At 40.8% G+C, this 13,743-nt stretch overlaps 3 protein-coding genes across 3 annotated transcripts in view; all 3 read right to left on the reverse strand.

The window, feature by feature from the left end:
• Positions 1 to 82: 82 nt before the first annotated feature.
• LOC125288121 (alpha-ketoglutarate dehydrogenase component 4-like) lies at positions 83 to 1,302 on the reverse strand. Its single transcript, XM_048234228.1, has 4 exons — positions 1,211 to 1,302; positions 955 to 1,018; positions 672 to 868; positions 83 to 492 (listed from the first exon to the last, which is right to left on the reverse strand). The coding sequence occupies exons 1-4, from the start codon at positions 1,238 to 1,240 to the stop codon at positions 475 to 477; spliced, it is 309 nt and encodes a 102-aa protein (XP_048090185.1). The 5' UTR covers positions 1,241 to 1,302; the 3' UTR covers positions 83 to 474.
• Positions 1,303 to 1,666: 364 nt separating this feature from the next.
• On the reverse strand, positions 1,667 to 3,151 carry ccl27b (chemokine (C-C motif) ligand 27b). The gene is made up of 3 exons (XM_048234229.1): positions 2,924 to 3,151; positions 2,266 to 2,380; positions 1,667 to 2,164 (listed from the first exon to the last, which is right to left on the reverse strand). Exons 1-3 carry the CDS (start codon positions 2,973 to 2,975, stop codon positions 2,050 to 2,052), a joined length of 282 nt encoding a protein of 93 aa, XP_048090186.1. The 5' UTR covers positions 2,976 to 3,151; the 3' UTR covers positions 1,667 to 2,049.
• A 98-nt stretch (positions 3,152 to 3,249) lies between these two features.
• The window catches only part of LOC125288117 (myosin-IIIb), a 35,126-nt gene continuing 24,632 nt past the window's right edge, over positions 3,250 to 13,743 (reverse strand). The window contains exons 24-30 of the mRNA XM_048234220.1: positions 13,470 to 13,597; positions 13,077 to 13,243; positions 12,696 to 12,785; positions 12,215 to 12,380; positions 9,624 to 9,923; positions 5,394 to 5,463; positions 3,250 to 3,503 (exon numbers count right to left, since the gene is read on the reverse strand). Coding sequence (XP_048090177.1) covers positions 3,496 to 3,503; positions 5,394 to 5,463; positions 9,624 to 9,923; positions 12,215 to 12,380; positions 12,696 to 12,785; positions 13,077 to 13,243; positions 13,470 to 13,597 — 929 coding nt within the window. The 3' untranslated portion in view covers positions 3,250 to 3,495. The remainder of the gene's footprint in view (positions 3,504 to 5,393; positions 5,464 to 9,623; positions 9,924 to 12,214; positions 12,381 to 12,695; positions 12,786 to 13,076; positions 13,244 to 13,469; positions 13,598 to 13,743) is intronic.

A 13,743-nucleotide genomic window follows, 5' to 3' on the forward strand; every position in this document is an offset into this window, starting at 1 on the left:
TCCTCTCACCTGAAGAGAAAATCATATGCCAAAGATGACACAGTAGAATGAACATATCAAAAAATAGAATGCCACCATTCTGTACAGTTCTGCATTTGACAATTTAGAATTTATTGGACATATTCATAACCACGTAGGATGACATATAAACTTGGGACACATTCACATGAAAATTGCAAAAAGCACTTGCATTTTCTTGGAAATTAGATATTTGAATATTTGACTGTAGGCCACAACATAAACAGATGCATTTTCAAATGTTTAATATTGGTCAATTAATCTATCTAATGAATATAATATTATGTACACTGTGCTTATGGCAAAGGCAACATTACTTTAAATTCCCTCCAGCATATGATCAAACTGTTAGTATTTTTTTTAAACGGTCAACGTGCATAAAAATATTCTATCTTTGGACGCCAGCATTCTGTTGACACATTTCCACAACGACATGTTAGGTTCAAAGGTCAAATGTCACTCGGGCCCTCCACGCTGAAATGAAAAGGGAAACGTTTAGGTACATTTCTCTTGTGCTTCCAGCAACACTGATCTAACATTTTGAGTGAAGTAGCCTAATAAGGATTTAGGCTATCCATGGAGGATAGGGTTATAGAACTTGCAGACAACATTTGGTGTGAATTACGCCATACACGCACAGTTATCTAACTGACCTGTATGTAATCCATTTCCTCCACGGCCAGCACTCGTCTGCGGTACTTCATTGGCAGTTCTCGGATGGTGGCGACGCTGTCAGGTGGACCAGACGGACGCTGAATGTAGCTGATTTGGGTAGGAGCTGATTTGGCCGATGAATTCATGAATGAACTCGATGCCATGCTAATACCTGTACTCTGCAGTACCTCTTCCACTGTGAACACAGCAATTACTCGCATCAAAACACAGATAGTAACTGTCTTATTACAACACGCTACAAAGGTTCGTGAAATTGCTCACCATTTGGGCTCGGTATACCCCGACGATTAGGGAACTTTATCATTGGGGCGTGAGGGCGCACTGCCTGAAATCAAATGAGGTCCTTTTAAACTTGGCTAGATCAGTAGGCCTACTTACACGCATACACCAGTCTAACATGATTATCCCAAACCAACAGGAAAAAAACGGAGACTAATCATATAGGGCTACAACGCAAGGCTGTAGGTTTATACAAGACGAATCATCTCTAAACATAGGCTAGTTGTACATTGTTTACCTGCACCACTAACCTCCCGGCCGCTGCCATGTCTTTTCCGTCATTCACAATACTTCTTCTTCCAACTTTGTCATTGGTAGGTCGTCCAGCTTTTTTCGGGTGAGGTCTGCCTTCTACCGGAGTGGAGTCGACAAAGTCCCTGGATTTTCTTTTACCGTCTATGCTGGATTTGACACTAATTCGGAAGTAAGCCTACGCTCTCTTATTTTCAGGTACCTATGAAGTAGACATAGCTTCAAATCTGTCTTTGACATAGGGTAAGCCTGTATGTCTCCCAAGACTTTCATAGCATGTCCATATCCCCTCACAAGACCCGTCACAGGAATCTGTACAGGTAGATGGTCTTTTGCTAACTGTGCCTTGATTTATTTGACAATAGGGTACTGTAAGTCGACCCTCAAACTTAATTATAGAGCCAAGGAGACGCTATTAATGCCACAACATGTATTCCTTAGCTCCAGTTGTATAGTTTATTTGCATCAATTACAGTACACACATTCATGGATGGAATTAATGAAGTTGGATATGAATGGTGAAAACACAGTAAAACAGTAAAAAATAATATCTCCATAAACATGTAAATTGCCTTGAGACAAAATGATCAACCTTAACATTTCTAGCAGAGGAAAATATGAGAATGTGATACCCAATCAGCTCCCAAACCCAAACCAGTTTATTCACAGTAGGCCTAAACAACTGAGTTAAATATATATGAGCATATCTCCTCTCTCAATAAACCCCTCTCCTAAATTAAGCTCATGTGTATATTTGTAAAGCATATGGCACAAATAAAAAAAAGAATAAACAGAAGGAAGACGACTCCGTGGATGGCATCATCCTCAAATACCCGTCCAACTGGCACGTGCCTGTCGCCGCTGTCGCCGTTTCTCGAGCAGTTCTAGGATCTTTATGACTTTTGGGTGAGCACAGTACCTCTTCCCGTTCACATGCAATCTGGTGAGATGAATGCCGTTTACATGCATGTTTTGCACCCTAACATATTTTCACACATTGGTGTATAGCCTATGGATGGCTCATGACTGTAAAGCACTCACTTGACGGCATCAATGTCACAGATACCGTAGCTGCTCTGGACATCATATTTGTTTACCATCATCAGAATGTTGATTGGCACAATTGGAGTTTTCACACAGCATTTTGGGATGGCCACTTAAGAAAAAGTCATGATATCAGTGTAATCCTAAAATTAACTCCACCTGACTATCTATCAAATATAAAGTCTCATTTCACATTAATATTACTATAGAGAATAGTATGTAGTATAAGTATATATACTTTTTTGACCCCGTGAGGGAAATTTGGTCTCTGCATTTAACCCAATCGGTGAATTAGTGAAACACAAACAGCACACAGTGTACACACAGTGAGGTGAAGCACACACTAATCCCGGCTGAGCTAAACCCAGTGAGCTGCCTGCTACAACGGCGGCGCTCGGGGAGCAGTGAGGGGTTAGGTGCCTTGCTCAAGGGCACTTCAGCCGCGGCCCACTGGTCTGGGCTCGAACTGGCAACCCTCCGGTTACAAGTCCAGAGTGCTAACCAGTGGGCCACGGCTGCCCAGAATATGGCTAATGAAAGTCAAATACTAATTCTACAACCAACTGAGATCATAATGAATAACAAAGATACAATGGAATGAAGTCAATTTAACTTCTACAAGAGTCTAAAGAAGAAACAAGTCTGTGTGTCTTACCTATGGTGGGCAAGGAGAGAAAAAGGATCAGAACAAGAGCCCTGAAATCCATTGGGATAGTTCTTGAGGAAACCGAGATGATGAGAAGCACAAAGCACAAGTCTGATCAGACACCCTCAGAGGGAACTGCTTATATTTGCATGGAGATGGCACGCCCCAAGGTAGCTTTCAGTCATCAAGTAGGTTATGTTGCAATATCTTAGAAAATATCTTGTGGAATGTGTGTGAAGAAATAACATGATTTTCTTCTGACCTCAAAAGTGAATCTTTTACTTACTGTCTGTCACATTTAGACTTCTTAACCATGCATGCAAAGATGACCAATGTTTAAAAACTGAAGTATTTATTTCAGTGCATTAGAAAATCATAATTTACATTTAAATATACTAAATAAACACATGAAATACACATGAACAAAACACTCAAACAATAATAATAAAGTCTTTCAAGCACTATTAAAAGTTCTCTTCACAATTTGTTCTTAAAGTGTGTCTCAAACACACAACTTTGTCCAGTTCGGTTCAGCAGCAGCCGAGGAAGTGTTGTTCTGTTCGGTCCCTTTTCTTTGAATGCTAGGAATCTGTAGAATAAAAAATATTGGACATATTAGTCCCCTATATAAGCCACCAGGTGAGTGACCGCTCCATATGGTGTTAAGCGAACACACGCACACACACACACGTGGCTGAGCGAGCTCTTCCATCATTTACCCACACCCACAATTTCCCATTTTTCTATAGATATCAGACAAAATGGGAAATAAACCCCAGATGGTTAGTGGCAACTTTGGGGGGAAAGGACATCTGCAGCACAGAAGCACATCAACGACTGATGGCCTTGGTTAGAAAAACCCAGAACCAACCTACACCATATATGGCTCCTCCTGATCCCCCCGCAACATTAGCCTACTTTTGGGTGTCAGTCAAATATTCATAATAATCTAAAGACTCCATATCCTGTTCCTCCTGACTGTATTGCTGGAGAACATGATGTCTTGACCCGACCAATGTCACTTGACAATATAGATCCAGGGTTGACAACTCGCCCGGGCCTCTTTGCTTTAAAGAAAGGAGGCCACAGAGTCAATGTGATATGTGACATCAGTGTTTCCCACAAAATTGAATTCCATTTGTGGTGGTAGGTTTGCAGAATTAACTTGAATACAACAGTTTTTAACAAATTAGCACAGCGTGGTTATGATGCTAACCAGATTTAAGCACAATTTAGTACAACCTGGAAAATCATTGTGTGGTGGTCAGTGTTGATATTATGGTGGGCCACCACTAATAAGTCAATGTATGGGAAACACTGGACATAACACTGCCCTGGCTGTCGCCTTGTCCCATTGATTTTCTGAATTAGAGACAGATAGATAGAAAGAAAGATAAATATACTTTATTCATTCCCAAGGGGAAATTCAGTGTTTCAGCAGCTATGCAAACACAGCATAATGGGATGGGTAGCTTAGTAAGTGTTTGATATCAGACTACAGGGAACAGAGGGAGATGTCTTCAAAGACCTGAGAAGTGTTTGATGGACATCTTATTTAGATCAATCCTTCTACAGTCTTCATAGTCTTTCATTAAAAAGCCACATTTAATACCAGCACCACAATGAGCATGCAAAGGCACGCTAAAGCCTGGTATCAAGAACAAGAGAAAATAACTATTTTTCCTTAGTATTACTCTAAAAGCTTGAGGATAAGAATCACAGTTATTAAAGAAGGTTTACATATACTTTTATGACCGCTTTCTTTAATACTGTGAAGGAATGGACTTTGCGGGCACCAATACCAATCAACCAGCCAATAATCCTCCAAATTACATGGTAATCTACTAGTCACACAGGCATTGAGAGGACAAACATGCCTTGTGTCTTAGATTCCCTTTTGGGGGAGTTAGCTAACATGTTTAAATGTAAATGTAAATCAGGTTTCTAGGGCAAGTATACCTGTGTACACAAGGAATTTGGTCTCTGCATTTAAGCCATCCGTGAATTAGTGAACACACAGAGCACACAGTGAACACACAGTGAGGTGAAGCACACACTAACCTGGAGCAGTGAGCTGCCTTGCTACAGGGCTTCGGGGGAGCAGTGAGAGGTTAGGTGCCTTGCTCAAGGGCACTTCAGCCGTTCCCACTGGTCGGGGATCGAACTGGCAACCCTCCGGTTCCAAGCCCGAAGCCCTGACCAGTGGGAACGGCTGCCCCGTTAACTACACAAGGACCTCGACAAGAGCTATGACACCTAAACACGCCTAGTATATGGAGTTCAACAAAGTCACCATGGCACCATCAACTCCAAAAATTATGTTGAGGTCATAAAGCGCATAAATAATACTTAAATGTATGCCTGCATTTTACAAATGTTGCCTTGGGCAAGCCGTAAAGGAGAACTCCGGAGAGTACAGTGCTACACTATGGGGGCATTTTTAAAATCATGTTTGCAAAACCTCCCAAGTAGAACACACCTGTCCTCTTCCCGGGTGCCCAGAGATAGCCTGGAGCTACTCCCGTCTGTTCAGCACTGTCAGAGAATTGCTGAAAGAAGAAGAAAAACAAACCAGTTAATTTTACAGGAAGATTTTTAACTGCAGTTAGTAGACTTAATAGAAACGCCCATCATGACAGACAAGATGATAATAATAATGATGTGGTGATGGGCACTTTGCCCAGATGTCAGAGGCCCTTCTGAATGGGTTTGAACAGGATAAAATAAACAGAAAGAAAGCTCTCATGCAACTGACTCTGAAGTCCCTGACTATGGACTTTGTTTCAAAACAATAGGTTGGGTCATAAAAGTCTAACTGCTGGCATGAATGAGGTACCGTATTTTCCGGACTTCCGGACGTCAGTTAAAAAATACTCCAAAACCAGGGAAAAAACATATATAAGTCGCACCAGACTATAAGTCGCATTTATTTAGAAATGTATTTCACAAAATCCAAAATCAAAAACAGACAGAGACTATGTAACTGTACTATTCAGGCCAAAAAGATTAATGTTAATGAAGATGAAGAAGTAAAGGCAGCCAAGAGGAGGGCTGAAGGTAATTGTAAAGCAATTTAGTCTAAAGATTCACTGAAATAAAAGGCTGATGTGGTACACCAAAATTTAGCTAAAATGTGGAGAATACAATGCAATCAAGCATTTTGGGCGATGTGGAGTCACAAGCTGGCAGCAGATTAAATGGTTTTAAAAGGACGTGACCGAAGCTGAGGTTCTCGTTAATGTGAATGACGACGTTCACACATAAACTAACAATAACAACATGAAGAATGATATCGTTGGGATCACTTTCAGAGCAATTTTCAGAACGATAAAAAGTTAATAGCCAATCAGAACCCATTGAATTTTAACAGTCACATTCATTAACACAAGGAGAGACTTTGTTTATCGTTGTTCAGTGTGAACGCTTTTATCGTTATGGTTATGGTTATAGTTATCGTTACCGTTACCGTTCTTGGTGTGAATAGGCCTTAAGAGTAGGGTTATAGGCCCAACGATAATTGTAAAGCAATTTACAAAAGATTCACTGAACAAAAATGCTGATGTGGTACATGACAATTTAGCTAAAAATGTGGAGAATGCAATGCAATCAAGCATTATGGGTGATGTGGAGAGACAAGCCAACAGCAGATTAAATGCTCACGAGAGAAAAAGATGCTGTTTTAAAAGGACGAGCAGACCGAAGCTGCAGCAAGCAGGTGATATTTAGAAATTTATTTCACAAAATCCAAGACCAAGAACAGACAGACTATCTAGCTGGACACATAGAGGCCAAAAATATTGAGAATTCTACCGAGAATGTTAATCAAGACAAAGGAGTGAATAGTGGCAAGCTGATGAGGCAAGCCGAAAGCTGTCAACAAGGGCCCGACGCTAACTGTAAAGCAATTTACAAAAGATTCACTGAACAAAAACGCTGATGTGGTACATGAAAATGTAGCTAAAAATGTGGAGAATGCAATGCAATCAAGCATTTTGGACGATATATTGGCACAAGCTGGCAGCAGAGCAAATGCTCGGCAGGCCACCTCCGAGAGAGCGAGAGAAAAAAAAGATGCGCATTTAAAACCAGGGCCTAAAATTCAGCGTGGGATTGCGGATATTGCGCATAAGTTATTAAGTATTGCACATAATAATAAAAGCCCCGCAACTCTAGCCATCATAATGCGAGAAATTCCCGCACACATTTTACAGCAGTATCTGATAATGTTAATCTAATAATGAAGCGGCCTGAATGAGTTTTTTTTTTTTTTTTTAAATTATGCATGATTTACTTTTTTATAAAATTCGTAGGCTGATGCCTGGCAGCAACAATTGTGTTTAAATGGAGGTTACTGCTAGCCTGACGCAGTCATACTCAATTCTAGTCAGAATATGAGTCTGATACTGCTCCATTGGGACGTAATTATGGGGCGTGTTTCAACCGATACAGGGGGGGAATGCCTCTGCACTCAATTGGATAGACCTAACCAATCAAACAACAAAATAGCTTACCGTGAGGTGTAGGAAGAAAACACACAAACCATCCTTCTTCTCCACAAATGCCTTAACATTTTTTTCTGGTCTTTTGTAAAAGTTAGTGCCGTAAATAACTCCTAGCCTAGGCTACAACAGTCATTAGCGAAATCTAAGAGATAGGTAGTAGGGTAGGCTGTTAGGAAAAAACTGATAGCCTATATCCCCTCCGTTTTTAAAAATAATTCTGTTGAACACTGATATGCTACAAACATGTTAAACAGCTGGGAAAGGCTGTCGCAAAATCCCTCGAACAGGTGGTCAATCAGAGATTTCAAATGAACGAGGGAACATGTCGCAATGCAACAGCGCCGTTTTCCCTTGATGAAAGTGAAACCACCAGTTTTCCCACTTCTTAACTCATTGAATGCCAAGCTGTTTTTGGGAGCTTTGTCCTAGAGTGCCAGCAATCTAGACCATTGTTGATGATTTTTGTACAGCCACAGCATATTCTGTGTTATAGCTATGAACACATACAATGGCTCGTTTAAAAGGTGAGCTCTCGGTGGGTGCAAACTGTGTATTTCTACACGCCTCTGTTCCTGAGAAATCCCAAGCTAAACAGTGGCTAGTTTTCATCAAAATCGCTGTTTTTTTTTCTAGAAATGGAGATATAACGTCTTTCATGAAATATGAAGTGTTGCCTGTTACTTACTTGTGTAAACTTTCCGGGAAGTGATCAGCGAGACCTGGCGAGACTGCCACCTAGTGATAGACCCACGAAAATGGCCTGGTTTTGATCTGACGTGCATGCGTCACTGATTCGACCCAAAGCGGCAACCGAGTTATGATAAAATGTCCAAATTGTGCGTTTTCATGAGTTTTCGATCGTCATATATTTCATTTCCATTAATCACAGAGTTCCCAAAATCACATATAAGGTGTGTTAAGAGCGTCTAGTTTCGTAATTTTTTTTAAAAAAAGCTAAAAACATAATATTACATTTTTGGCACTCAACGCATGGGAAAGAAAAACGTAATATTATGTTTTTGGCACTCAATGAGTTAACTTTGGCCAAAGTTTTCAGAAATAATCGTTTTCAGTGATAAAACCTCATTAAATAATATGCATTTTCCATATGGGGTCTCAAAAGCCATGTATCCTTCTAGCCACAGCGTTTTTGTTTCAAACATAAACCTAATCTAAGTGTGCTCAGATGACGTGATGGACAGGTGAGCAACAGCGCCTGGTCTATCATCGTAAAGCCCAATTTGAATGGTCCGCCCGATCTAGGGCAAGCATACTTGCTCCACAATGGAGCAATGCCAGACCGAACTTCCCGACCTCAAATGTTGTGGGCGGGACTAAGTTCGGAATGGCACCCAGGCTAGGTTACTGCCTCAGCCTCTCCCAAGCTCAGAAGGGGGGAGCGACTGGTAGCTTGAGAGCGACGTGTTGGAGACTCATGGTGTAGGACAATGACTTTTCATTGGCAACAATATCAAACCAACCAACAATATAAAATATTAAGAAGAGCTCTTTTAAGTTAAATCAAAATAAAATTATTACTGGCCTTTATTTGTCGGTATCTGAGGCCCGGCTATAAATAGAATCCCGGCCATAATATGAGGATTTAGGTATGCACGTGTTTCAGGCATCTCTGATCGAAAGTGCACAGAACTTGTGCTTTCTTGCGACTGTAGACGGTAATGTTTCATGTAGTGTTCATGTCAATTAATATAAATTAACATTTAAAAACATGTTCAATTATATATTTTCATATACAAGTTGCACCTGACTATAAGTCGCAGGACCAGACAAACTATGAAAAAAAGTGTCACTTATAGTCCGGAAAATACGGTACTTGTATGCTTGGTATAGGGAGCTAAAAGCACATACCAGCAGACTGAGTAGAATATCTGAGATTTGAGCAAAACTGTATGTACACATTCCTTCATATGAATTCAGAAATACCAACATGTGACATTGTTAAACAACAGTTATTGGTGAAAGTTAAAGTAGAAAGTAAACTAGTAAAACACAAAGTGAGGACTGTTTCTGTACATGTCTTAACTTACAAATATTTCTGATGATGGTGTATTGGGAGGTGAGAGATTTTTCAATACAATCGATATACATCATAGCAAAATTAGCCAAGAGCAATTGCTACAACCTATAACAAACGTTAACACCCATGTTGAAAGAACAGACATGACAGAGAATGATGTTTCACACACCTGTTGTAACTGCTGAATCTCCCTCATGGCCAGCCTTATGGAGGGGTACAGCCGCGGTCTGGCTTTGTCTTTCGGGTTGGCCTGTTGCTGGTTGGACAGGGCATCCAGCTGCCTCCGGTGGTCTGATATCCTCCGCAGCACGGGGGGTTTGTTGGGATGGAGCGCTCCGGAGGTCTGGTCCGGGGGCATGAAGAGGCCCTGCAGCTCCTGCGCCACAGGGTCCGGCCCGCGGTGAGCATGCTCGGGAGGGGATGGCAACATGTACTCCAGCTCCTCGTAGTCTGGCTGCTGGTCACATGACTGATACACAAAACATACAAACACTCAGACACACAACGATCTCTATTCCACCTCAAGCTTACACATACTACATACTACTGCATACATGCTCAAACACGCGCACTTACATAAACACATAAAAACACCACAATAGAAACACACAAGTTTTTTTTGTTGGTATGAGGACTCACATTTTTTATAGGACAAAGTGGAGAAAACTTTAAGGGGGGTATTAACAACACCCATTCTCCTTGGTCTCGTTGCAGAGTCATGGTTTGTATGTGTTTATGATTGTTGTTATTTTGACAGATTGCTATTGTAAACATTCTGTAAAATGATTACCATTCTCACTACTAAATGTACAACCCCAAATCAGAAAAAGTTGGGACGTTGTGGAAGATGCAAATAAAAACAGAATGTGATAATATGCAAGTCTCGTAAAGCCATATTTAGCAGCAAAAAGGACATGGACAACATATTAAATGTTGAAAATGAAAATGTTGACTATTTCAAGGAAAATATGTTCATTTTGAATGTGATGCCAGCAACATGTTTCATAAAAGTTGGGATGGGAGCATGATTACCATTGTGCCGCTTCACTTCTTCATTTAACAAAATTCTGTTTAGGAACTGAGAAGACCAGTTTCTAGAGTTTTGAGAATGACATTTTGTTGAATTCCTGCCCAATACAATATTTCAGTTGCTCAACAGTAATTGGTATTCTTAATCATGTTTTTCATTCCATGATGCACCTAATTTCTGGACTGCAGACAGGCCATTTTAGCACCTGGACTCTTCCTCTATGGAGAAATACTGTTTAAATATGTGCATTGCAATTAATTTTGCCATTGTTTTCCTGAAATATTCCCAGAAATATACATTGCCTGGATGGCAGTATATGTTGGTCAAAACCTGTATACATCATTCAGAATTGATTGTGCCTGGCTAGAAGTGCAACATACCCATGCTGTATGAACTATTGCACCTCCACACAGTCATAGATGTTGGGTTTAGAACTGAGCACTAACACAAGTTGGGTAGGTTGGATACTTGGATAGGCCCTCTCCTCTTTAGCCCAGATGAGTCCAAATTGCAAATTTTTGATTGGTCTAACCACAGGACCCTTTTCCACGTTACCTCAGTGCATGTTAAACAAACTCAGGTCCAGATAAGACGGTGGTATTTCTGTATCATGTATTGTCTAATTACAATTTTGGCTGTTGCATGGTAAAGTTTACACTAGCATACCTGAATTGAGTATCTAACTGTGCTCATAGACAATGGTTATCAGAGGTTTTCCTGAGCTCATACAATGACTTTCTTTACATAAACAGGTATGGTTTTACAGTTTTTCTTGATTGACTGCTTTGAAACTGGGATCCACTTGGTCTTCATGAACACTTTCTTTGTACAGCAGAAGTCATCTCTTGCGAATGTGTTCACACATTTTCATTGGGTTCACACATTTTTCATACCCTTTTGCTAAACAGTTAACACAGATGTCATTTAGAAACCCCAAAATTAATTTTGCTGTTTGTTGCTGGTATCAAATTCAAAATTAACATACATTTTAACTATTTCATTGAAAATGTCATTTTCAACATTTGATATGATGTCTGTGTCCTTTTTGCAACGAAATATGAGTTTGAGATTTGTAGATTATTACATTCTGTTTATATTCGCATTTACACAACGTCCCAACTTTTTCTGATTTGAGGTTGTAGACTATATGACTACTTCAAACAATTTTTCTGATAATGTTTTCTGATTTATTATTGTTGTATGACAAGCCATATGCCAAGAACCATAACCATACCCATAAATCCATATAACCTACAGGTAGCTTTAAAGGCCTATTCACACCAAGAACGATAACGATAACTATAACCATAACGATAAAAGCGTTCACACTGAACAACGATAAACAAAGTCTCTCCTTGTGTTAATGAATGTGACGGTTAAAATTCAATGGGTTCTGACTGGCTATTAGCTTTTTATCGTTCTGAAAATCGCTCTGAAAGTGATCCCCAATGATATCGTTTTTCATGTCGTTATCGTTATAGTTTATGTGTGAACGTCGTCATTCATATTAACGAGAACAATATTTATTTATAGCTATCGTTATCGTTCTTGGTGTGAATGGGCCTTAAGACCCCTACAGTACATCCAAGTATATGTAGTGTTTCTTATCAGACACTTGATCCCTCAACCTGGGAACTATTAGCATAGCACCATGCATTATCAGTTCATTAACAGCACCGAGTGAGTGAGTGAGTGAGTGAGTGAGTGAGTGAGTGAGTGGCTGTACTCACCTGTCCACAGGGCACAGTGAGGAGCTCCATGAAGGGCTTGATGCCCACCTGCGTGTGGTGCTGCACCAGGTCCGTGAGCGAGGGGTGGGCGCGGTCCTCCCCCAGGATCACATACTTCCCATTGCACTGCATCTCAATCATGTAGTGCCGGCAGCGACTTGCTCCCCTGCACACCAAAGAAACGTCAAAAGGTCAGATGTGTGATGGACAGCTCCACAGTCTCATGTAATCACCCTCATAGATACTGTAGATCACAAGCCATAAATACTTTACAAGCGTTATTTATGGGCACTGTACACTGAAGACCAGCGTAATAATTATATTACATTACATTTGGCTGACACATTTTTAGCCAAATAATGATGAGATGTGTCAAGTAAAGTCCAGTCAAGTCAAATCTATTTTTATAGCAACTTCATATGACAAGCACAGACTTAAAGTAGTGTAGTCTTGCATATACCTTTATCTTACTCTCCCGTACCTGAATGTGAGAGTGTATCCCTCCCGACTCTGCCCAACGCGGACAAGAAAGCAGCCAAGGGGCTTGTCAGTGAGGAGGTCCTCAGCTTGCCTGAGGAAATAATGCACTGCTTGAGAGACGTCCGACATCAACCACAACACAAGTGTTACAGACTCAAACGTCAAACTAAAATGTGCTGAATGCCACGACAAGTTGAAAATCCCCCTCACAAATTTGTAATGATTAAAACATAGAGTTGATTGATGGATCTTGGTTTACCATTTAGGTAAGCCAACAGCAAGAAGACTGTTGACTTTCCCAGCTTTATAATAAGTACCTTGAGGGCTTGAGAAAAAAAAAGAGCTGAGAGCCAAAACTGTGTACTCTGATTGGTCGACTCACCGGCGCGTGATCATGCCGTGGAACCAGCAAGGGAACTCTCCGTTCTGCACCACCTTACCGGCCTGCGTCTCACGGAACCATCGGATGGTGTTCCTCCGCTGCTTGTGCTTCTCTTTGGCACGTTCTTCGTGCGCTGGTCCCGCTAGATCGTTATCAAAGGGCGTCGCCTTACCAGAGAAGAGCGGAGTAGAAAGTTAAAACTCAAAAAAGTCACACATTATCGCTGGTATCACTGGTGATTAGCATCAATATTCCAGACTTGCTTAAAATTCTTACTCCATTCATATTAAAATGACAAAAATATGTAGCTAGAGAGAGAGTTATTTTACTATAATGGTCAGTGGTCTGGTATGAAAACTGAAAGGCATGATGGGTTTTGTAGTATGTCCTGACCTCAAAGAGCTTGCTGCGTGGGCGAGGCACAGGGGCCAGGTGCGCTGACTGGGGCCCTGAGAAGAAAGAGCGAGGCCTGGGCTCTGGCTTCTTCTTCCTGGGTAGTGGAACGGGCGGAGATACTGGCCCTAAAATACAACAGACAGAACGTCAACGCAACGTTCACACGTTACTCTCTAAATACACACCATCTCTAAATAACACTCATGCAAACATATGAATACAGTAAGCTACAAAACTGTTACTAGGATTATAAGAAACAAAGGCATGGTGA

The sequence above is a fragment of the Alosa alosa genome, chromosome 23, assembly GCF_017589495.1.
Source record: "Alosa alosa isolate M-15738 ecotype Scorff River chromosome 23, AALO_Geno_1.1, whole genome shotgun sequence".
In the NCBI taxonomy this organism is placed as follows: domain Eukaryota; kingdom Metazoa; phylum Chordata; class Actinopteri; order Clupeiformes; family Clupeidae; genus Alosa; species Alosa alosa.

Excerpts from the sequence above, each read along its gene's own strand:
- LOC125288121 (XM_048234228.1), bottom strand. The coding sequence starts at position 1,240 with ATGGCAGCGGCCGGGAGGTTAGTGGTGCAG. Across the intron at positions 1,019-1,210 it reads CCGGGAGGTTAGTGGTGCAG|GCAGTGCGCCCTCACGCCCC; the intron begins GTAAACAATGTA and ends ATTTGATTTCAG. Across the intron at positions 869-954 it reads GGGTATACCGAGCCCAAATG|TGGAAGAGGTACTGCAGAGT; the intron begins GTGAGCAATTTC and ends CTGTGTTCACAG.
- ccl27b (XM_048234229.1), bottom strand. The coding sequence starts at position 2,975 with ATGGATTTCAGGGCTCTTGTTCTGATCCTTTTTCTCTCCTTGCCCACC. Across the intron at positions 2,381-2,923 it reads TCTCTCCTTGCCCACCATAG|TGGCCATCCCAAAATGCTGT; the intron begins GTAAGACACACA and ends CTTTTTCTTAAG. Across the intron at positions 2,165-2,265 it reads TGTGACATTGATGCCGTCAA|ATTGCATGTGAACGGGAAGA; the intron begins GTGAGTGCTTTA and ends TCATCTCACCAG.